Source organism: Tiliqua scincoides, chromosome 5 (genome assembly GCF_035046505.1).
Source record: "Tiliqua scincoides isolate rTilSci1 chromosome 5, rTilSci1.hap2, whole genome shotgun sequence".
In the NCBI taxonomy this organism is placed as follows: domain Eukaryota; kingdom Metazoa; phylum Chordata; class Lepidosauria; order Squamata; family Scincidae; genus Tiliqua; species Tiliqua scincoides.
The window spans coordinates 9,495,587-9,519,385 of NC_089825.1; the positions used below are offsets into that span (position 1 = coordinate 9,495,587).

General features: G+C 40.3%; 1 protein-coding gene across 1 annotated transcript in view; it reads left to right on the forward strand.

Annotated features, from left to right (window-relative positions):
* The window catches only part of UBE3C (ubiquitin protein ligase E3C), a 74,894-nt gene that overhangs the window by 13,427 nt on the left and 37,668 nt on the right, over nucleotides 1-23,799 (forward strand). Inside the window, exons 4-12 of the mRNA XM_066629053.1 lie at nucleotides 508-654; nucleotides 9,133-9,248; nucleotides 9,622-9,779; nucleotides 10,894-11,047; nucleotides 11,432-11,652; nucleotides 12,771-12,925; nucleotides 14,971-15,158; nucleotides 22,149-22,235; nucleotides 22,657-22,814. Of these exons, the coding sequence (XP_066485150.1) occupies nucleotides 508-654; nucleotides 9,133-9,248; nucleotides 9,622-9,779; nucleotides 10,894-11,047; nucleotides 11,432-11,652; nucleotides 12,771-12,925; nucleotides 14,971-15,158; nucleotides 22,149-22,235; nucleotides 22,657-22,814 (1,384 nt within the window). The remainder of the gene's footprint in view (nucleotides 1-507; nucleotides 655-9,132; nucleotides 9,249-9,621; nucleotides 9,780-10,893; nucleotides 11,048-11,431; nucleotides 11,653-12,770; nucleotides 12,926-14,970; nucleotides 15,159-22,148; nucleotides 22,236-22,656; nucleotides 22,815-23,799) is intronic.

The following is a 23,799-nucleotide window of genomic DNA, read 5'->3' on the forward strand; positions in this document are numbered from 1 at the left end:
GGACCAAAAAAGAGGTTTCAACAATGCAGCTTTGGGAATGGTGTGCAAATGTACCACCTTGGGGGGAGGATGGGTTTAATAGGTTATGTGGGAGCTGGTATGTACATAGGATGTCAATACTATTTATTTACATATGATAAATGACTTTTGAAATTAGTAGAAATGCTATAACTCTGTATTTTTGAGTTCAGTCTTACTTTCTTCATGTACCACCTAGTTTTATTACAACATTTATGCTTGTACAAGCACAAGCATCACGGGTTATGAACAAATATTGACACTGAGAAAACCTGTACAGTGTAGTTCTATGTGTGTTTGGGATTGAGCCCCATTAGCACAGTGGGGCTTACTTCTGAGTAAGCATGCATATAGTTACATTTCCGATCACACTTCAATAGATTGGGCCCCTGTGAGGTGAGGTTGTAGTTTCAATTGAGTATATTAAATACTATCTGTGTAATCTAATGGCCAACAGTACATTTCACTAACTTTATTTTTGAATTTCAGTATTCAATTCAGAGAAGTGAATTTGATCACTATGCTAACCTAGCACAATCTGGAGGAGGTTTCTCTACTGCCAATGGAGCAAATTTGACCCTTTTAGTTCGTCAACTTCTGTTTTTCTACAGACATAATGAGGATTCTAAGCGTTTGGTAAGTACTGAGCTTTGTTAAGGAGATTGCTTTCAGGTACTTGCATTTTTTAGTAATTTAATTTTGAATTGTTTTTGTTATTAGAAGTATATGAGTGGCTTCTTGTTTGTTCTCTAGATAAGGGGTATCCAGACTTTGGCTGGAGGGCCACATCATGTCTCTGACACATTGTCGGGGGCCAGGAAAAAAAGAATTAATTTACATTTCAAATTGGAATACAGTTACATAAATTTAAATAAATGATGGAACTTTCATGAATGAATGAATGTCTTGCAATAGCTCAAGGCCTATAAAAGGCCATGCACAAAGCAAGACTGGCCTTTCCTTCGCTGCTGCTGCTGCATCACAGATGTGAAACAGCAAGCAGTGGAGGGAGCCCTTATCCCACAGCTCATGTAAGTGGTCAAACAGTCACCCTCACGCTGAGAGCAGTTGCGTCAGGCCAGCATGGGATCCAGCAAGTCTTAGGGGGGCCAGAGGCTCATTGGAGACTACGGGCTCCCCAAGGGCCTTATTGGGAGTCCCTGAGGGCTGCAAGTGGTCCCCAGGCCAGGGTTTGGGCACCCCTGCTCTAGATCATGGGATTGGATCAAGTCTTGGGTAAGATTGCTTCCATTTGTACAAGGTGGCCTTTCATTTCTCCTCTTCTGGCAGCAGTACCTTGAAATATCCTCCATGTCAGGGGCCTCCAGAATGTCATCCTGTGAGGCACATGAGAATGCTGCCAGATAGAAAAGTCACCCTGTGTTCAAGTGGAAGTGCTTTTTGTTCAGTGGTGGGTGGGTTTGGATCCAATCCAATGTCCTGAGACCTAGGAGAGTTATTTCTTATGCTGCCTAATGAATATTCAACTTTCATAACATCAGTATGACTAGGTTTACAATTACAAGGCATGTGTACTAGGCCAGAATGAGGTCATAAATTGGAGCGAAGGGTGATGAAATGGTAATGATCCCCCAAAGTTACCTTCAAGAAACTGGCATTGTTGAAAAGCTTGTCAAATAAAACCTTCCTGCAATGCTCATAAAATAATTCTGAGTGACTTGCTGCTTCTTCTGAGCTTGCATGCAAACTCCAGTGGTTTATAATCTTAATGGGATTGGCCCACCCATGACGCCGGTGAAGCAGCTATTTCAGGAGGCAAACTGTGGGAAGACAGTTAACTGGCAGGGGATAGTGACTTGAACCTGCTCCTGCCCTCCACTGGCAGAGCTGCCTGTTTCACCTTACCACTGCTCCAGTCCTCCAGCACTGTTGTCTTGGGTGATTGCAGCAATACTGGAAAAGTTGATAGGTCTGTCGTGATTTTGTTTCAAAAACTCTCCTATAGCAATTGAAGCAGAATCATGTACACCCTCGCATGTTGCTGCTACTGTTGTCTTCTTTCTCTGCTGCCCAGGTACTTCCTTAAAAGACTGACCAGGAGGAGCAATCTCTTTTGCTCCCACATCTTCCCACACCAGCCTCTTTTATGTAAGTGACTGGGCAGTGGAAGACGTGGGGATGGGACATTTTAGGAAAAGGAAAATAGTGGTGGAACCTTTGAGTATTGCTTCAGATGCCTGACTGACTGGTTCTGAACTTTAATGTGTAGAAACTTTCACTTTCTTTCACTTTCCCCACTGTTTGAATACAGCTTGTCTTATGAATAAAACTTGGGAATTGAACCTTATCAACTGTCAAAACTGTTGGCAAAGCTGGTTTACACAATGTTTTTGGGAGACCTCTGTTAAGAAGATCACTGCTAGGCTTGTGTGAAGGAAGTACATAATTGGTTGAGAAAGACAGAAAACACACTTGTTTAGCTGAGCATCTTGGGGGAGAGAGAGAGAGAAATGGAAGGAAATCAACCTGATAATAGTAATCTGCATACTAAACTTACTGGGAACAAAACAAACAAAATAAGCTTTATAACTAGCTATATTGTCCCCTTTAAGTGCAGGGTTGTTGCACATCTCTTCCAGCAAAAACATTGTACAGGCAGATTTGGGGTCACTTCATTATGGTAAGACAAATTCATCAAATAGAGATGGGTTACAACTTGACCAAACTGGAAACTTGCTTTGTGTTGGATGTTGGTTGGACTACTTCATGAATGAAGATGATGTGATCAAACAACATCCAATAAATGAAAGATACTTTATACATACTGGTGTTCTTTTTTTAAGTCTATGTATCTTGGCCTGCTTTGTTCTGTATTTGTGTTTTATTGCCATTATAATTTCATAGTATTGAATTATATGCTAAAGTGACCATTGCACCATTTGTCTGGGTCGTTTAAAATATTGAAAAAATAAAAAAAATTTTTTTTTAAAAAACTGGGAATTTTCATCACCTTGTGATTGGCAAGATCTTTGGGGCTAGAAAAATTGTTTAATGGATAGATTCCTGTCTCCTACTTTCATCAATTAGCAGCTGCTGCAAAATGGTTGGTATAGAAGTATTTTGTAATAGTCTTTGTTTTTGGTACACTGTAGCATTGGCTTAAAGGTGCAGCCAATAAGCACTGCAGCCTTAAGTTATTAGCTTAGGGTTCTCTTTGTTTTCTTCTAGATTTCTTCTTAATTTAATTTACATTTGCAACATTCCCTGTGACAAGTCTATGTACTACACATTTAAATATGTTCTTGCATTTTGTGTAGCTTTTACTGCTACTTCTTGTATGTATTCTGCTGTGTGTTTATTTTCTGATGTCTAAATTGTTTCTCTAAGGAAGACAGTCCCATCATCTGTTTTCACACAAGCGCATACAGTGTTATCATTATGAACATTGCTTCAACCATCAAGACTCGGGATTAAGAGTTTTTCCCCTCTAGGATTTTTGCACACTGTTCAAAATTCTCTGTTCAAAATCCTTTTGCACAACCCCCAAACCCTTGTATTTTTCTCTCAAACTTTATCCAGCATGTGACATTGGCTCTGCTAGGTCGATGTATCCTGGCCATAATGACTGAACCATGTTCATGAAGTGTGTGTCTTCAATCATTTCAAAAGGAGAGTTGTGTATACCAACCAAGCTTTTTTTATGCATTACTTGTAATTTGCTGGTTCTTATTGCAAGCTTATCTCTGGTAGTTTCTGGATTATGATTTTTTTATAACTACAGGTGACATACTGAATTAATGTAGCATGCATGATATTACTAAAAATGGTCCTTGTCATTAGTGGATAACTTTGAAACCATAGAAGAACATGATTATGGTATTAAAGAGGAATAGTAGTCAGAATCCTGCATGTTGAGAATGAATCCTCCTAACCAAATAAATCAGTGCAGTTAATTATCACACTTCTTACAGCATGCTTTACTTCTTAGTAATATTCAGTACTAAGGGTAACATTATGAAAAGATCTGTCTATTTCAGCTACTGTTATGTAGAATCATAAAGCAACTACTATATTTTTACTGAAACATGAGAATTCAAATAGTCTGTTTGCTCAAAAGTTAAGGCGGAGACATTAAGCAATTTCTAAGAGGTATGAAATAAGAAAATTTATGAACTAGAAGATCCTGTATATTCTTTTTATCATCTTCAAAGCAACATCCTTCTGAGAAGGAACACTTCTGAAGATTTTTCATTTGTTTAACCAGGGCATGCATTTCCTTATTGTATTGTTTACATTTTGCATGGATGCCTATTGTACCCAAAGGTACAGGGACATCACTGAAATATTCCCAAACACAGTTTCTCTTCCGACCTACTGCAGTTATAGGTTTTCCCTACTAGTAAGAGGAAATGGTGTGGTAGATCTCCAAAAAACAGAGAAGACACTCAAAAGACTTCTAAAATATTCTGCTCACACACTTTCACTTTTGTTTCTGTTGCCTGCCCCTCCTTTCTTGCATTGATCTCCAGGCTTCTTCTTCTTGTCCAGATTGACTCCACTTCCAGTTATCCTCAGTTTATTGACCATCTTGAAAGTGTGCACTTTCAGAGAAAGAGGTAGGGGCCTGTCTACAGAAAGTTGCAGAAAGACAATGTTTAATTATTTAAAAGATGTATATGCTGCCTTTCCTCTTAACTAAGATGCCCAAGGTGGCTTACAACCAATAACATACAGTACAATAAATAAAGCACAATAGATAAAATACAGTAAAAAAAAAAAACAACCAAGCAGATACAGAAACTAAAAATACAATGCATATAAATGAGAGTAGAATAAAAAACAGGGGGAACACACCATGAAAGGGAGATGGCTAAGTGAAACAGAAAGGTCTTCTCCCCTCCTTCCCCCCCCCCATGGCTCACCTTACACTTATTTGCCATTGAACTGCATTTGACATTTGACTGTCCATCCAGCCTGGAGAGAGTGTTTGGAGCTCTTCACAATCTGCTTTGGTTTTAAGTCCTCTGAATAATTGATGTTATCTGTAGACTTGGCCATTTTGCTGGTTACCCCAAATCCAAATTCTTATGAGGTGTCAGTCCCATGACAGAGAACAAGTGTGTTCTTAGCTGAGAGTAGAAATAGATCAAATGGGTACAAACTGCAAGAGAGGAGATTCCAGTTGGACACCGGGAAGAAATTCCTGATGGTCAGGTGGTTCAGCAGTGAAACAGATTGCTGAGGGAGGTGGTGGATCTTCCCTGGAGATCTTCAGGTAAAGGCTCGAGAGGCACCTGCTGGAGATGCTCTAAGACAGGGGTCCCCAAACCCCGGCCCGGGGACCAGATGCAACCCACGGCGAGCTTCTGTCGGACCCGCGGCCAGTCTCTTGTCTCCTGAAAGTCTCTGGCCTACTTGGCCGAACATGACTGGAACTGTCTCTGGTTGCATCTGGAGGGTGTTCTAAGGGTCAGAGAGGTTGAGTGAATGAACCCATTCATTCATTCATTCATTCATTTATTCACTCATCTAAGTTCCATCTCTAATTTATTTATATACATTTTATATTTAAATTTTTTCCGGCCCCCAACACCGTGCCAGATATTTGATGCAGCCCTCTGGCCAAAAAGTTTGGAGACCCCTGCTCTATGACAGCGGTTCCCAAACTGGTGGGTTGCAACACACCATAGGAACTGGAAGTGGGCCATTCCCCCTTAAGAGGAGTGACTCAGAAATGGGTGTCCTGATGGGAGCAAGGGGTTTTAAAAGTTTCCTGGGGGGTTGCACTGGCATCCAGGAGGGTTCTGGAGGCTTACAGCCTGTGCAACCCTCCGCACTGCTCCTAATTGCTCCAATCTGCGATCGAAGCTCACTTTCAGTTTTTATACAAGAACTGGAAGTGGGCTCCGATTGCAGATTGCAGCGAATAGGAGCAGTATGGAGGCCCGCAGAGGGGGCTGCGAGCCTCCAGGACCCTCCTGGACGCCAGTGGGACCCCCCCCCCCGGTAACTTTAAAAGCACCTTGCTCCTGTCAGTGCTGCAGGTGCTGCTGCACCATCGGGGCCTAACCCCTGTCCCCACTCCGACCTGGCCCATATTTACAGCCTTCCCAGAGTTTGACTAGGACTTTGGGAACTGCTGCTGTAGGAGGATTTCCTACTGAGTTGGATTGTATGACCTTGTGGGTTCTTTCCAACTCTAGGATTCTTACTCCATGACTCCTAAGCTCACACACAAGCTTTTGGTGAGGAACTTTGTCAAAAGATTTTTGAAAGCCTAGGGATTCAGTGGCAACTAAGGGGAGTTGCCACTGAACAACATTGAGTGCCTGCCTGTGCTGGAAGAGCTTGACAGTGAACCAACCCTAGAAGAACTTCACGTGGCCCTGGACTCCCTTGCCTTTGGCAAGGCACCTGGAAAAGACAGCATCCCTGCTGAAGTCCTAAAATGCTGCAAAGAGATCATCGTCACTGAGCTGCATGAAATCCTCTGTCTCTGCTGGAGAGAAGGTGGAGTACCTCAAGACATGAGGGATGCAAACATCATCACGCTGTACAAGAACAAAGGTGACAGGGGTGACTGCAACAACTACCGCGGCATCTCTCTCCTTAGCGTTGTAGGAAAGCTGTTTGCCCGAGTTGCACTAAAGAGGCTCCAGGTACTTGCAGAGAGCGTCTATCCAGAATCGCAGTGTGGATTCCGAGCCAACAGGTCCACCACTGATATGGTATTCTCCCTTAGACAACTGCAGGAGAAATGCAGGGAACAACGACAGCCACTCTTTATAGCCTTCATAGATCTCACAAAGGCTTTCGACCTGGTCAGCAGAGACGGCCTCTTCAAGATTCTCCCCAAGATCGGATGTCCACCCAGGCTCCTCAGCATCATCAGATCTTTCCACAAGGACATGAAGGGTACTGTTGTCTTCGATGGCTCCACATCAGACCCTTTTGACATCCGAAGTGGAGTGAAGCAGGGCTGTGTTCTTGCACCAACCTTGTTTGGGATTTTCTTCGCTGTCCTGCTGAAGCAGGCCTTTGGAACTGCAACAGAAGGCATCTATCTCCGGACCAGATCAGACGGAAAGCTCTTCAACCTCTCCAGACTGAGAGCAAAATCCAAAGTCCAGCTGAAATGTCTGCGTGACTTCCTCTTTGCCGACGATGCAGCTGTCACTACCCACTCTGCCAAAGATCTCCAGCAGCTCATGGATCGTTTTAGCAAGGCCTGCCAAGATTTTGGACTGACAATCAGCCTGAAGAAAACACAGGTCATGGTTCAGGATGTGGACTCACCTCCCTGCATTACAATCTCTGGGCATGAACTGGAGGTTGTCCATGACTTTGTGTACCTTGGCTCAACAATCTCCGACACTCTTTCTCTCGATACCGAGCTAAACAAGCGCATTGGTAAAGCAGCTACCATGTTTTCCAGACTCACAAAGAGAGTCTGGTCCAACAAGAAGCTGACGGAACATACCAAGATCCAGGTCTACAGAGCTTGCGTCCTGAGTACACTTCTGTACTGCAGCGAGTCATGGACTCTTCGCTCACAACAGGAGAGGAAACTGAGCGCTTTCCACATGTGCTGCCTCCGACGCATCCTCGGCATCACCTGGCAGGACAAAGTTCCAAACAACACAGTCCTGGAACGTGCTGGAATCCCTAGCATGTATTCACTGCTGAAACAGAGACGCCTGCGTTGGCTTGGTCATGTCGTGAGAATGGATAATGGCCGGATCCCAAACGATCTCCTCTATGGAGAACTCGTGCAAGGAAAGCGCCCTACAGGTAGACCACAGCTGCGATACAAGGACATCTGCAAGAGGGATTTGAAGGCCTTAGGGATGGACCTCAACAAGTGGGAAACCCTGGCCTCTGAGCGACCCGCTTGGAGGCAGGCTGTGCAGCATGGCCTTTCCCAGTTTGAAGAGACACTTTGCCAACAGTCTGAGGCTAAGAGGCAAAGAAGGAAGGCCCATAGCCAGGGAGACAGACCAGGGACAGACTGCACTTGCTCCTGGTGTGGAAGGGATTGTCATTCCCGAATTGGCCTTTTCAGCCACACTAGACGCTGTGCCAGAACCACCTTTCAGAGCGCGATACCATAGTCTTTCGAGACTGAAGGTTGCCAATACAATACAAGGGGAGCCAAGGTGGCTCATATAATATGAAGCATTTTAACACAAACCTATAAAAATAAAATAGAATCATAAATGATTAAAAAAAAATCAAATTCAGGGAACAGGAGCAGGGAGGTGTATATGATGGTCAATAAAGCAATTGCACTGCACTTATTTCAGTGCAGTGGATTAAACATAAACCATAGTTTTGCCATAGTTGTTGAAAAAGAAAAACATTGACCAGGCAATGGAGTGACTCTAGTGCAGATTTGAAACTAATCTCCAAAAGCAGGGAGTTCCATAACTACAGCAGAAAAGGGGCTGACCCCCCAACTGAATTTTGGATGGTGGGAGAACATGGAGCAGAATCTTACATGATTATTGAAGATCCTGGGCAGGCTCATAAAGGAGGAGCGAGTATCCTGGGCAACCTGTTCCTAAACAATTTAGGAGTGTAAAGGTCAAAACCAACAGCTTGAATTGATCTCTGAAGCACACTGTCAGTGAGTACAGATGTACTACAGATGCAAGTCTCTGTGCTGCCAGGCATAGGCCCTAGCCAGGATCTGTTGTTCTGCATTTTGGGGCACTTGAAACACATGCACATCCTGCCACTTTTTATTGAATTTTTTCAGCATGTTACAGTAGTCCAAGTTTAGGTGCAGTTAAGACATAATCATAGATTGGTGTTTGGAGTAGGCTAGGATGCTTTTCATGGTGTCTCTTTCTACACATTTGTGCATCCTTTGCTGCATAGATGCATGACCGTGCCCCTTGAAGATGATGAATTGCCTTCTGGTCTATATTAAAAGCTTATTTTTTGAACAAGTTATTTCCTTAATTCTTTTCCTGCAGGTAGCTGTGCTTGTTGCAAAATGATCTTCATAAACACTTCCTAAGTGTTGGGAGGGGAAGCAGTGGGAACAGTATTTTTGTTTGCACTTTATTTGTATTATATACATGTTGTATTAAGTTCATCGCAAAAAGCAACAACGTGAATTTTTAATTTGTGGATGGCTTTTTCTTTCAGATATGGATATGTCAGAATTTGATTAAACAAAATTCTCAGTTTGTGAAGCAACTTGATGGCCCTGACAAACTTACATGCGTATTCCAGATAAAAAGGCTGTTGGGGCTATGTTGCAGGTAAAAAAAAAATTGTTATGGCCAAATAAACCAAATACCTACAGCTTGATTTGTTCATTTAAGATTGCTCATCTGTATTAAATATGTTAAATTGCCCAGTTGAAGACTCGCCTCAGTCAGCAGTATGAGGGTAGTAGTGAACCATCCATATCTGGTGAAGTACTGGCATTGATGCATTCCTGGTGGGAGCTGTAAGGTACCACACTTCATCAGAGGATGCTTACTCTGTGACTGCTAATATTCAGTTTAAGTTTTCTTCACAACTCTGAAATCTGCAAGCTCATCTTGTTTGCTTGTTGGTGTTGAATATCTTTTTTCACAGGGAAAACCTCTAATAGTTGCATAATGGTGGATTTTTTTTGTTTAATTGCAGATTGCTGCAGAACTGCAATGATGACAGTCTGAATGTTGCACTTCCTATGAGGATGCTTGAAGTATTTTCATCTGAGAATACCTATTTGCCTATTTTACAAGATGCTAACTATGTAGTATCAATAATTGAACAAATCTTGCACTATGTGATTCAAAAAGGTTAGTGTAATTGACGTTCAGAATAGCATTGCATTATTATAATGTTACTACTGTTGGATATGTTTCTGGGCTGCATTTTACCTTTACAATCATATTTATGTGTCACATACCAATGTCTGCCTTTGAACTTGCTCCTTTTAATAAAAGGTTGCATGTTAACGTTTGATAGGCTGTTGTAAGTTATATTAAAAAGGTTTTCAAATATTCTGTTGGATTGCACCCAGTTCTTGAATTTGATATTGAAAATTGCTTAATCCCTGAGATCAACTAGGAAATTTCTTTTCATAATCATTAAATTATGGAATACTAAATACTAAATACATAAAATACTAAACCGCATCAGTACTTTAAGTAACATAATAAATAAAAATGAATTTGGGATATGGGCTTGGATGGTCCTGATCCATGATGCAACCACAGCTTCCTTTCCAAAAGCAAGAGTCATATAAAGGTCTTCTTTTGCCTACAAATGCCTCAGATTGACAAGGGGGTTGCTCACTATCCTATTGTTTCTCCTGTCTCTGGGAAGCCTCTCTTAAATTGCTGCTCTTCTGGGAACAAAGCTGTTCCCTCTTTGGGTCATCTCTCCTTGGCACTATCCCCTTTGATATAATATAAAGCAGCAGAGGACACACTATCACAAAGAATAGACAGCCTTCCATGAGCCCTTGCAAGGTTTCCCCAGTCCTTTGTGGAAGCTGTGGCATCCTTGTCACCATGGCAGCTGAACTGACACCAGCCTCCATACTCCCAAGAAGGGAGTAATCACAGGCTACTTTCTCGAAGCATTCAGAGTTCTTCCTTTCCTCTTCTCTTAGGATTAATTCCTGAAGTTTCAGGTGAGTAGTTGGGGTGCCACCCATTCAGGTCACCTCAACAGAATGTCTAGATTAAAAAACAACTTGCATTCTCTTTATTTTTTTCATATTTATCCCCTATTCTGCTTAAATTATAGTTAGCATATCAAAGTCAAGTGAACTCCAGCCCACAAAAGCTTATCCCACAAGACCTGCTGTAAAAGACTGCCTCTGACATGTATTAATATGCTTATTATCAAAAAACAATTTACACCTTAAAATGTACACACAAGATTTAAGCTGTATTTTTCTTTCAGGATACTATAGGTCTCTTTATCTACTAATAAATTACAAGCTTCCATCAAGTATTGAATATTCTGATGTCTCCCGAGTTCCTATTGCAAAAATATTACTGGAGAATGTTCTGAAACCATTGCACTTTAATTATAGCTCCTGTCCAGAAGATGCCAGGTAAGCACAGGATACCTCTCAGTATTCCTGGGTTGAGTTGTGCATCTTTGCACATTAGCTTTGTGTTGAGTTTGTGCTTACTAGAGTGAAGCATTCATACTTTCAAAATAGGTAGGTCTTTGTAGAACAACCACTAGGTCAACCCTTTCTAGTGCCTTCCAGTCTTAAAATTCTGTCACTGCTTTTCAGTGAATGTATTCAACCAAAGGAAAATAGACAGACAATAGTAATAGGGCAGAAGTTCACTTGAGTAATCTGATACAGGCTTAATGAAATGCAGTTTTACAATTTAATTGATGGGTAAAAATATGTTTAGACCTGTAAGTTTGATCATGGTGTGGATGTGCTGGTGAAAAACTGTGTTTACATTTCCCATTGCTGCAGGCAACAGATTTTTGCTGCTTTTACAGAAGAATTCCTGGCAGCACCTTTTACAGACCAGATATTCCATTTCATCATTCCAGCCCTTACAGATGTGCAGACCTGTTTCCCCTATGAACTCTTTCTGAATGCACTATTGTTAACAGAAAGCAGGCGTTCAAGAAAAAGTGAGAGAGCTCCATGGCTTTTTTACTGTGTTCTAACACTTGGCGAAACACATTTAGGTATGAAAAACACATTCATCCATTTAAAGTATCAATTGATTATACATCATGTCTGGAATAGCCTGTGGTGCCTGCTGCTGCTTTTATTCCTACAACTAAGTGCTTAAAAATTATAGGCTATGTTATGACATTTAGGGTGCACTCCAAAGCCCTTATGTCAGTACTTTCCAGCATTGGCATAGCGGTGCCAATGGGACGTGTGCTGCATCCTGCAGTTGGGTGTCACTCACGGAGGCCTCCTCAAAGTAAGGGAATGTTTGTTCCCTTACCTCAGAGCTGCATTACCCTTAAGTCAGTACTGGAAAGCACTGACATAAGGGGTTAGGATTGCACCCTTAATCTGCCTTTCTTCAAGGACTTCAAGGTGGAGTGCATACATTGAGATTATTTTGTTTATCTTCTCAAGAACTCTGGTGATTATGTTCAGCTAACAGTGACTGGGCTAAAGTCATCCAGGGAGCTGGCCTGAAAGGGGATTTGGACCTAGATCTTTCTGGTTTCAGCCTTGAACATCACAGTGAAAATCACAAGCTTGCAGGGCTTTTGGCTCAGACTGGAAAAACTTGAATTGTAACACAAAGGGTGCAATCCTAACCCCTTATGTCAGTGCTTTCCAGCACTGACATAAGGGCAATGCAGCTCTGAGGTAAGGGAACAAATTCCCTTACTTCGAGGAGGCCTCCTTGAGTGACACCAATTGCAGGATGCAGCACATGTTCCATTGGCACTGCTATGCCAGTGCTGGAAAACACTGACATAAGGGGTTAGGATTGTGCCCTAAAAGGACTTGAAAAATACTTAGGAATAATTAAATTTGAGCTATTGCTTTAAAACATTTGCGATTTTTTAACTTTTCAGGATAAGCATTCGTTGTCATTGAGTTTTAAAGTTTATATTGCCAGCAGCAAAGCCTCAAAGCTTTACTGTTTACTCAAAGCTTTACTTAAAAAAAAAGATGGAGAGTGCAGATTCTGAAGGTTTGCCAAATTTGTATTCTGTATGGCCTATAAAATGGGATAAATGACATTTTATTCTGTTCTTTTCTCTCTCTGACACACACACTCACCCAGTGTATATTCTGTATAATCCATTTAAATGTAATATTTTCCTTCATGCAGGATCTCTTTCAGAAGAAGGTCTCCTTGTGTACTTGCGAGTACTCCAGATGTTTCTTTCTCAGTTACCTTTGTCTTCATCGGGTACAGATTGTCAAGACTCAACCAGTGACTCGGAAGATGAGGATGAACGAATCAATAAAGTGACTTCTGTGCCTGTAAGTACTAAAATGGTCCTGAAGAAATTCTGCAAGAGCAACATTCAAGCTTGCGCAGACTTCCTCTGCTATAACTCCTTCCCCTCAATATTTGTAGTCAAATATATAGGATCAGAGCACTATGCTGATACTTATTTTGCTCCTAATAATAAGTGGATAGTTTATAGGTTTATTCATTGGAAAGCATGTGGGGTAGGGGGGAGGGTGTTTATTCCCAGGTGTTTTGTTGCAAGCTGCTTACGGTGGCTTTTATATGGCCAGGCATGTCAGTTGTAGTCTAGTAACACATTACATACGTGGCTACATAATGTACTGTGATTTATTGTGGAATAGAATAGAATTCTAATGGGGGCAGAGTTTTAATGGTTGTTCAGAAAGATCAGCAAGGAGGTTGTATGTAAAAGCCTTGCTGTTCTTTATGTGAATTTATAAATAGAAGTCTGATTTGTTAATTTCGGGTAGTGATTTTACAGTTACTATTATTAGAAAGGTAGTTCTCTGACAAGCAACTATGAACTGGTTGCTACTATTTCAGTTTGTGCCTGTTTTAACAGTTTGAATCTCTAAACATTGTTATGCCTTTATTATGTTATACCTTTATAATGTTATGCCTTTATTTCTTACTACTTGTGCTTTTGGAAAACTTGCCTTCAAAATACTGAAGTCAATAGATAATTGAATTTAGTAGATTAAGATTAGTCTGCTAATCTTAGAGTAGTGAAAACATAATCTTGGGTATCTTCATATAGGCTGGAATTCAAATGGGTCCTAGTAGCTACTCTGCATGTTTGTGGAGGAACTTTTAAACTCATTACTTTTGAGCAACAGTCTACTGTGAAACTACCCTTTACAAAGTTGAGGGCTTTCTGTTGAATGATACCAATTAAAATACGAGGAGATGCTGTGTAAGGGAATTTTTGCCCCTGTGCATGAGAAGAAACTCTTTCTGTTCTGCTTTGGGGTGGGAGTGAGGGAATTTGGTTTTCATCTGTACACAAAACTGATATTCATTACCAATAATCAAAACTGAATTAACTTGTTCAGAAATACAGAGTACTTCACAAATACAGAGTACAAATTATCTTTTCAGTAATTAACCAAAAAAGATTAGGCGAAACTTTTAAAGAGCAAGAGCCACAATGCATTATGGGAAATTCAAATGTTCATCTTTTATATAGACCAGGGATGTGAAACATAAGGCCCGGGGACCGGATGCGGCTCCCGGAAGCTTTTTATCCGGCTCTCAGCTGCTGAGCAGTGCTGATGTGTTACCACTGAAACAGCGGCCCGCATGAAAATTGGGCTTTCCCATATTTTGAAATACGATCAAGACTTGCGTATTTTCTCTTCTGTCATTTGCAGTTAATGAACTTCTATATGAGAGCATTTCTCCTTAATGACATCACTTGTGGCCCTCAGCAGGCGCCAAGAATGCTAACTTCGGCTTTCTGTATGAAACGAGTTTGACACCCCTGATATAGACCATGCAGTGGTGCTTTCTTTTCTCATCCAGGCATACAACATGCTGAGCCACAATCTAGCATTTGGCTAAACAGGTCATTAGAAGCATTTATTGTGTACAGGCTCTTCTGTACATATTTAAAAAACTCAAGAGTGCTTACTTGTAAGATATTTAAATAATTGAAACACATCCAGGGAAACCAGACTGTTGTGTGTTCTGAAATACCTTACTGCAAAATTGTATCAAAGAGCCCTGAAATAGTTCTTCAATAAACAGTATATGTTCCTTGCCTTGAAACTGGAAGCTGGTCCAGCAGATAGAGGGATCAGCATAGTGCCAGTCATGTCTGTGTGTTCGTTCTGTGAGGTTCAGAAGCATATTGGTGCACTTCTAAATCAGCTTGAAATGGCAGAACCGGTGTGTCTTAGTGGTGGACCAAATTATTTTACTTTGTTATAATAATAATATTTTACAATTGTAAATAATGTTTTACATTGTAATATTGTCTTGGATTTGGCATGTCACCTTAAAAAAAAGGACGTAATGAAAACACGGAGTTATAACAATTTGTGCTGTATTACAGGGAGATGGAAGAATATCAGTCCAGTGTATAACTGAAGAGTGTCTTTCAAAGCTGGATACAAAGCAGCAGACAAACACTCTCTTGAATATGGTTTGGAGAGATTCGGCTAGTGAAGAAATCTTTACCCTGATGGCTTCCATCTGCCACACTTTGATGGTGCAGCACCGAATGATGGTGCCGAAAGTCAGGTAAGTGCGAAAGACTGGTGCATTTTTCTGAGCAATGTCTACTAATTTTGGGATGTATTTTTTACAGTCTTCTTCTGCTTATACAACGATGCTATGTTAACTCTGCTTTGTCACTTTGTAATATCCTGTTGAAAGTTTGCCTTCTTCAATATAAATGCCATATTTGTATCATTCCAAGAAGGTGAAAGAACTATCTCTTACTACATAATTAACAGCACAATCATATTGTAGGTTTCCACTGGTGCAGTGGCTACAGTGCTGGCCTAGTGTGTTGCAAAAGTGCAGTAAAGCACATTTGTGTCTAGTGCAGGTAGTTCTGGTGAATGTAAGAAAAGCACTAAGCAGTGCAGGGGCTTGAGGAAGGCAGAATGGAGGTTGGTTGGGGGCATTTCGGGGCAGGGGGAGGGTGGAATGGGGCAGAATTGGCAGAGAAGGCCTCTGCGATATACTATCCTATATCCTGGGCCTGGAAGCTCTACACGGGCTGCTTGAACTGTGAATTAGCTGGTATAGATCTGAGTAGTCCCATTGTGCAGACCAGAGTGTTATTCAGGGTAAGGGAAAAAAAATCCCCTTACTCCAAGGAGACCTCCAACCTGCTCCTTACGTGCTCTAGTCACAGTATGGACCACTTGGCCCAGCTGCGCCAGCACAAGTTTGCTATTCAGAGGGCCAGTTACTGCTTATTTTTTTTTATAGAATTCTGATATAAATCAATGTGACCTCAGTGATATATTAAACATTAATTTGATCTTCAGTTCCTTGAACCATAATTGGGGAATATAACCCCTAATTATTTTCATTTGTAATTTTTTTAATTGTTAAGAAATCTGAAGATTTATGAAGATTTTAATTTATATAATTAGGAATTAAAAAGTGAAACACACTTCCCCCCCCTCTGGTACATTTATAACTTCACTTGAAGATTTCTTCAGGATTAAAATTATTACTTAAGTGCTCTTGAGGCATGGGAGGAATGGGACTGAGAAGCTGGAATTTGCTAAACCCATAATGGAGACAAGTCTTCCTTTGGTGGCAGTTGCTAGGTAGCAAGTTCTGCTGAGGACCAGTGTGGCAAAGGACTGGATGGAAGCTTTAGAACTGTGTAAGTAGTTCTGTGAGCCCAAAAGGAGACTCAGATAGCTACAGCATACTGCTTCAAGCATACTGCGTACTGCTTTTGAAACTGATAGGAATTCCAAAAGCAATTTTTGGTCTAGCAGAGAGTGAGAGGGATAGTTGGCTGCTCACAAAAGAATCAAAACACCAAACCTTTTTTATATGGCCTTCCTTGATGAACACGTGAAACCACCCACTGAATCAATCCATTTAGTTCAGTATTGCTGACAATTCCTTACAGGAGCAGTTCTTCAGAATTTCAAACAGGATCTTTCTCAAACCTAGCTGGAGATGCCAAAAATTTACCATGGGACCTTATACAGTGCAAAGCTGGTGCTCTATTGTGGAACCCTGTGAGGTCTAAAATGTTATATTGTTATGTCTGCATAAAATACTAAAAGGTTCAACTCTCTTGTGTTGAATTACAGTCAAGAGATTAGAAGTGCACCTACCTCTCTGTCATTTTAAATGCATTAGAATGAGTGAGTTGCATGTATTTGATAACATATAAAAGTTACTAATAGTAACACAATACTCTTGGTATTTTTGGAATGCTGTAAAACATAATTAATTCAAGCTGCTGTGTAAACACTGGTATAGCAAACTAATTGGTGCTATCTCTTTAGCCTTCTGGTGTTTATAGCCACTCAAGGAAGTAAGATGTCAGTGAAACTGTGATCATTTGATTAGGGTAATTAGTTCTTTGTCAGCTAATTGCATTAGAGCAGGATGTGAGATCTGGAGATCATAGCAGAAGCTGAATTAGTGTGTCTGCCTTTATTGCAACTTGTCTATTGCCTTGGATAATAATTATGGGATTTAAATGCACCATTGCTCTGGTGGTTTATTGGTGAACTGTTTAGGAAAGGTGCTTAATGAGTAAAGTTTCTATAGCCTTAATTGCATGACTACAGCCTCTGTTTCCTCCAAGGAGCAGTGCTTAAACATTACATTCTTTTTGTGCGACTTTGTTCTCACAAGTTATGAAAGTGGTCAACTTAATTATGTGTGAGATGGCATGTTAAATAGGCAACCTTGTCAATCCCAGGACTTGCCTTTATCATAAAATTGTAAAAAGGAATGCATTTTGAATTCTTTTTACTATATATGCCTATCTTTCTGCTCTCTAAGTTGATCACACAGAAAGGGAGGATGCCATGTCCATTTTGTCACCCAGAGGATGTACCTGTTAAAAAATGTATTTTCTGTGCAATGTTTAAAGGTAAAGAAGTACTGTCCTCTTTCACAGTCGTCCTTATTCTCTATCTGTTTTCCACCTTTTCTGTCTCATCTTCCTATATAGAAAAAACAAATGTTGAAATTCAGCTTAACTCTGAATGCTGACTGAAGATCAGTGTGATAAGTACAGCAACTTAATGACTTGGTTCAAATGCCATGGGATAAGCCTTGGAGAGGGATGTGTTTGTGTGTGCCCCCTTTCTGTTTCATGCAGGGAAGGAGGAGATTTAAGTCTTCTGTTTTGTTTTAGCCTCTTCCTATTATCTGTGTCTTCATCTGCTAATATTGGTGAATACCTGTGTGATGTGAGGGCGCAGCTATAGTGTACATTTAAATGTCTGGGAGTTCAATCCTGACCCATGCTGTATCCAGTGCAGGTTGGGAGGTGGCTGAAGGTCTCCATAAGGGGATATTTTTCCCTTACCCCAAGTAATGCCCCAGCCCAGACCTGTGGGACTACTTGGTTCTCTGCCAGCTATACAGACAGGCCTCCATATCCTTGGGGGATCCATTCCAGGGACCCCCTTAGATATGGAAACCATGGATACTGATTTTGATTGTGAATTTTTGTGTGTTACATCATCCTTCTGTAAACATTTAAGCAGATGGAGCTTGCAAGAGAAGCAGATGACCCAGATGTCTTTCTGCCTATGCTGCCATCTTGCTGCACCTGTTGGTTATGGCATGGGGGCCTTCTTCCAGGCCCTTGCTTAGCATACTGGTCTTGTCCTACAATGCCACACTCCCCTATGAGCAATTGTTTCATTAATAATAATAGCTACTATAAGCGTAACCACCGTCATCATACAGTTAAACTCTATGTAGTCTGACACCTTTGGGATCTCCATGTTGGCATCCTTCAGTCTCGGAAGACTATGATATCGCGCTCTGAATGGTGGTTCTGGAACAGAGTGTCCTCTCCAGTGCACGAAGCCTGGGTAAAGTAGATATGCAGGATAGACTGTTTCAGTGCTTTTTTTGTAAAAAAAAAATAGGTGCAGGAACTCACAACTTTTATTTATTTATTTATTTATTTATTTATAAGCCATTTTTATACACGCGCGCGCGCACACACACACACACACACACACACACACACACACACACACACACACACACACACACACACACACACACGTCCATCCCTTGTGAGCTCCCTGATAGCAAAAGCACTCCTGCCACAGCTGGAGTGAAACACCCCATTTTTTTTTAGGTGGGGAGGTGCTCCATTGGGCTATAGGAATCTCTCTCCATTGGGCTATAGGAAAGCCTATACAGTAGTTAAAGTGTTCAGAACAAATATATAAGGTCTTGAGCCCAGCTGGTGGCCATCAGTGCCTCAAGTGTTAGTTCCAAACACTTTGAGCCTAAGAGCTCTGGTGGCTCAATGGCTAAAGTGCAGGTCTGTGGAGCCAGAGGCTTGGGGTTCAAATCCCTATGAGGAATAATTTTTTTTAGGTGGGAAGGTGCTCCATGGCTGCAAAATATAAAGGTTGGTTGCTAGTTGCCAAAAGGGGGGCCAGTTGAGGCTGCAAAACTCCTCAAAGTTCAGTCCCAGGCAGGCTCTTTTTTGACCTTTTTTTTTTTTTTTTTAAGTTCCAGTTAGGACTTAACCCACAGTTAAGCTCCTGGAGTGAGCCCCCTGCTGGAGGCTGTGGGTTAAGTCCTACCTGGGACTTTAAAAAAAAAAAAAAGACTGACTTTTTTCAACAGCCAATACGGTTGTTTCCAGCGGCATTGCAGGAGTTGCCAGAACATGACTGTGTTCAGCCATGAACTGCCTCAGGGAATCCGGCCCCGGATTTTGCCTCGAGGTTGACTCCTGAAGCCTTTTCCATAACTGGATGTAGCCACAAGGCAGTGGAGGTTTGGGATCAGAGTTTTCCTTCTCTCAGATGAGCTGCCTTCCCATGCTAATGAGTCCCATCTACCCGGCTGTTTAGTCGCCTCTTATGACAAGTACAGCCAAACTGAGGGCCTATTCTTATCCCCAGCCTCCAGGGCGATTTTGGGATCTATGTGGTGTCAAATTATCATATATGCTGGACTGTCAGCAGGAACTCTTGGCTGATGATGGTAATTTATATATGTAACCACTTGCAGAGTTAACAGTGACGCTATTTAGAGTATAATTTAACTTCATGTCAAGTTTTACACCTCAAAAAGAACATTTAATGATCTATCATGAAATTAAATTTCTGACTCTTAATTTCTTGGTACCTTCCCCAGACTATTGTATTAAAATATTTAGAGTGCATTTTGCCTAGTGGAACTGCTTTAACAATAAAAGTCACAGAGGTAGAACAAAAAAACTTTCATTTACAAGTGTGTGGAGTTCAATGGCTCATTTAATGTAATTTAATAGCACTCGCATCTGTTATCTTCTACCTGTGGCAACTTCCAGTTTAAAGGGAGTGTCAAAATATGCTGCCCTTCTGTAGTGACCTTTATCGGATTATATGAGCTTGTCTCATTCTATTGTATTCTCTTCGTTAACTTAAATGGTCTCAGTGGGAAATTGGCCCAATTTATGACCTAGACTGAAAATCTTGCCTTTAACTAATTAACTTATAGCCGTGCCTCAGCTAAATAAAGCTTAATGGGCCATTTAATCTCTCCCATTGTACAAAAGGAATTTGACACCTTTTTTTAAAAAGCCAGGGCTGCCCAATACCCATCTGCCAAATACATATAAATCATGTCCCTTTTCTGAACAATTAGATGCCTGCTTAACAAGTCTCCAGAATTCTAATGAAATCTGTTCTCTTTTAAGAGGCAGAGCTAAAAACTCCTTTGACTTAACAAATTTAAAATGAGACTGCAGAAACTATAGAAATGCCTTTTATAGCCCTAGTAGTTCAAGCTGCCACTGGATACTTTTCCCATTTTAAGCTTAATGTTTTATAGTATTGTCATTAAACAAAAGCAAAAAGGAAAAAAGAAAATTAAACTACTTATTTGTTTTGACATGCATAATTCTAGGTAGTGTTTATATTTACATTTAGAATGAGGTTGCAATTTAAGGAATTGTAGGGAAGTACAGAGTTAAGGATGACAAGTGTATAACTACCCTGGATAGAGAAGTGCATAATTAGAAAATTCATAGAAATGTGACCCTGATTTATAATAGATGCTAGAAAGGAAGAGAAAGATAATGCCGTTTTTAAGAAAATTTCTGTTTTGTTGGGGTGCTTTCAACATTAACTGTTGTAAAGAGGTGGTTATAACAGATTCAAAACAGTGTGATAGCAGCTAAGACTATAACCTTGGAAATGTAAATGCATTGGAAGACTTGCAGGAATTCTGGATTTTTTCAGGGTAGAAGAGGGTGTGAGTGATATTTAAAGTATGGGTTTGCTTTTCCACAAATCTTATCATTGGAATTCTTATGAGGATTTTATGGACTAATGGGGTGGAAAAGGTAGGGGAGGAGGTACAAACTACTGTTAAATATTTCTAGAACATATTGAAGAAGGAATTTGTAAGTATAAGTTTTAAATTATTTATTCTGAAGAAGAACATTTCAAGAACTTAGGCTAATTCATTAACATTGGTGTCAAGCAAGTGCTTCAGTGTACACTATATGCAGTATGGTGCATGTGCAGAACACTCTTCTTAGGGAGATGGGATACAGTGACACATTTGTCGTTGGTACCTCTTGTAGAGTTTATTAATTCTTTAGATTTTAAAAATGCGCAGCTGTATCCACACACACTTCACTGACTTCCAGAGAAATAAAATCTGTCACAATTCAACAGAAGTGTACTGTGTGTTCATCATGACCACAAGGTCATGATGCATGGTTGCCATTATTCCAGATTAGGACCATTATAGTGGCACCTCAGTGATCCACCCATCTAAAAAATGACAGCACTGAAATAAGCTGTTTGTGGGCATCATACTGAGTTTTGATATATGTGTGAATGAAGCAACATCAGTACGTCCTGCTACAGGAAAACAATTATGACAAAGAAAATTTGAATTTTAAGTTTTCAGAGATCACAATAATGCACTCTTCAGTAATGACAAGTGCGTATTTGACCCCAATTCATTAATAAATTAATGAATTAGGTTTAAGTTCTTGAAATGTTCCCTGTTGGCAGCCACGGACCACCGACATTGTTGACTAAAGGATCTGCAGACATTCACCAATGTGTGCTGGAATGATTCCATGCAATTTCTTAACTGCTTCCCTTAGATGTTTGAGTGGTGCAGGTTTTCTGCAATAATGTATGAATTAGAGCTCACTGAAATGTGTGTACATTTTTTTGAGACATCCTATAGATGCCATTTTCTCTAACTCAGTTGTGAGTTATCAAACAGAATTAGTTAACAATTTGAACAGTGTAACAAGCAGAGCACTTTTTGATTGAGCTTGATTTGAAAGAGGTGGAACCATTGGTTTTAAATTAACAATTTGAAAGAGGATGGATGTAAGCATTGAAGAGGCAGCTGGTTTAGGAAACAGTGACACAAATTTAACTGGAAAAGGGAATTTGACATTTAATCAAAACATTATGTGAATTACTTCTTACTTAAGAGAATAGTTAAAGTAAGCCAATTTGTTGATGCTTTAAGTTTTAATAATAATATGTCTGTTGTAATAATTAAAAATTTCTCTTTCTGTTTTAGACTTTTGTACAGCCTAGCTTTTAATGCCAGGTTCCTGAGACATCTTTGGTATTTGATCTCTTCGATGACAACGGAAATGATTACTGGGTATGTAGTAGTTAGAGTAAAAATCTAAATGTGAATAAAGCAGAATGAACTACTGTACAGCGTGAAATAATATTGTGAGAATATGTTACAGACAAATGGTAAAGTAACCATTTTAAGCAGTGCTATAAACATTTCTGCATGTATTATAGTAGACATTATTTTTAAAAAAGCATGCTTTTTTCTTTAGAACTATTTTTTTCCATGTGCAAGTTTATGTAGATTTAGGCTGAAATCTAAAAATTGCTTACATGGTAGTAAGTTGCATAGGCTGCCTTTCAAATGTTATTAAAATATTTACCGTTTTTAACTTGTTTTGAAACATCAGAAAAAGAAAGGTTTGTCCTTTCTTCCCCACCCCTTCTCTGTCATATTTTTGAATTGATGACAGTTCTGTGTTTTTGTTTTGTGTTTATCTCCTAAGGTCTATGGTACCACTACTGCAGGTGATATCTCGTGGTTCTCCAATGTCTTTAGAAGATTCCAGTCGGATCATCCCTATCTTTTACCTTTTTAGCTCACTGTTTAGTCACTCACTCATTTCAATACATGATAATGAATTCTTTGGTGATCCTATAGAAGGTAAGTGTTTTGATTGTCCTCTCTAAATGTTTGTCTAGTTTACCATTTTCCCTCAAAGCTTGTATTACTATTAATGTAGCATTCTGTATATGTAGAATCTAGACAAACAATTGAACCTTGGTATCCACAGGGGATACATTCCTGGACCCCTGTGGATATTGAAATCTCTGATTCTGGTCCATTGGACCTCCAGATGTGACCAAGGATGTTCTGCAGTTGCATCCAGAGATATTCTGAGGCCACATGCCACCTCTGTGGGCCTCAGAAAAGCCTCTGGAGGTGCTGGAAAGACACTTCTGATGGCTTCTGCAGGCCTCAGAAAGCCTCCTGGATGCAACTGGAGAACACCTCTGGTCTCTCCCATGAGCTCAGGTCCAGCGTCCTCTGTGGATTCTGAAGTCATGTTGATTTAAATTTGCAGATCCCAAATCCGCAGATACAGAGGATGTGCCAATATAACATTCATGTTGGGTCAAAAATATAGATTGTGTGTGTGTGTGTGTGTGTGTGTGTGTGTGTGTGTGTGTGTGTGTGCACAAGGCAAAAATTGAATTATTAGTAGTAGGACTGTTTTTTACTGCTGTAATACAAGAAAGATATATTATTGCATTGTTTTGAACCACTCACTTCTTGCGTAGTTTTTTTTAATGTTTCTGAAAATATTGGAGTAAAATTTATCCTGAATTTACAATAGGAGTTTCAGTGAGGCTTGCACAATTTGTGATCTGTCAGGCTAAATACTGAACTTTATTAAGAATACAGCCCACTAGCCATATATACTACCTGGTACTCAGAAATCATTTTCAACAATCTCAAGCAAGCAGCTTGTAAAGCAGACATAATTCTATGCATGTCTACCCAGAAGTTCAATTGTCTTCAATGGGGCATGCTCCCAGAGAAGTGTGTATAGGACTGTAGCCTTTCTGAGCTGTTGTATATGGCACAATGACTTGTTAGATTATGTTGTCTTTGCTTGATTTAATTA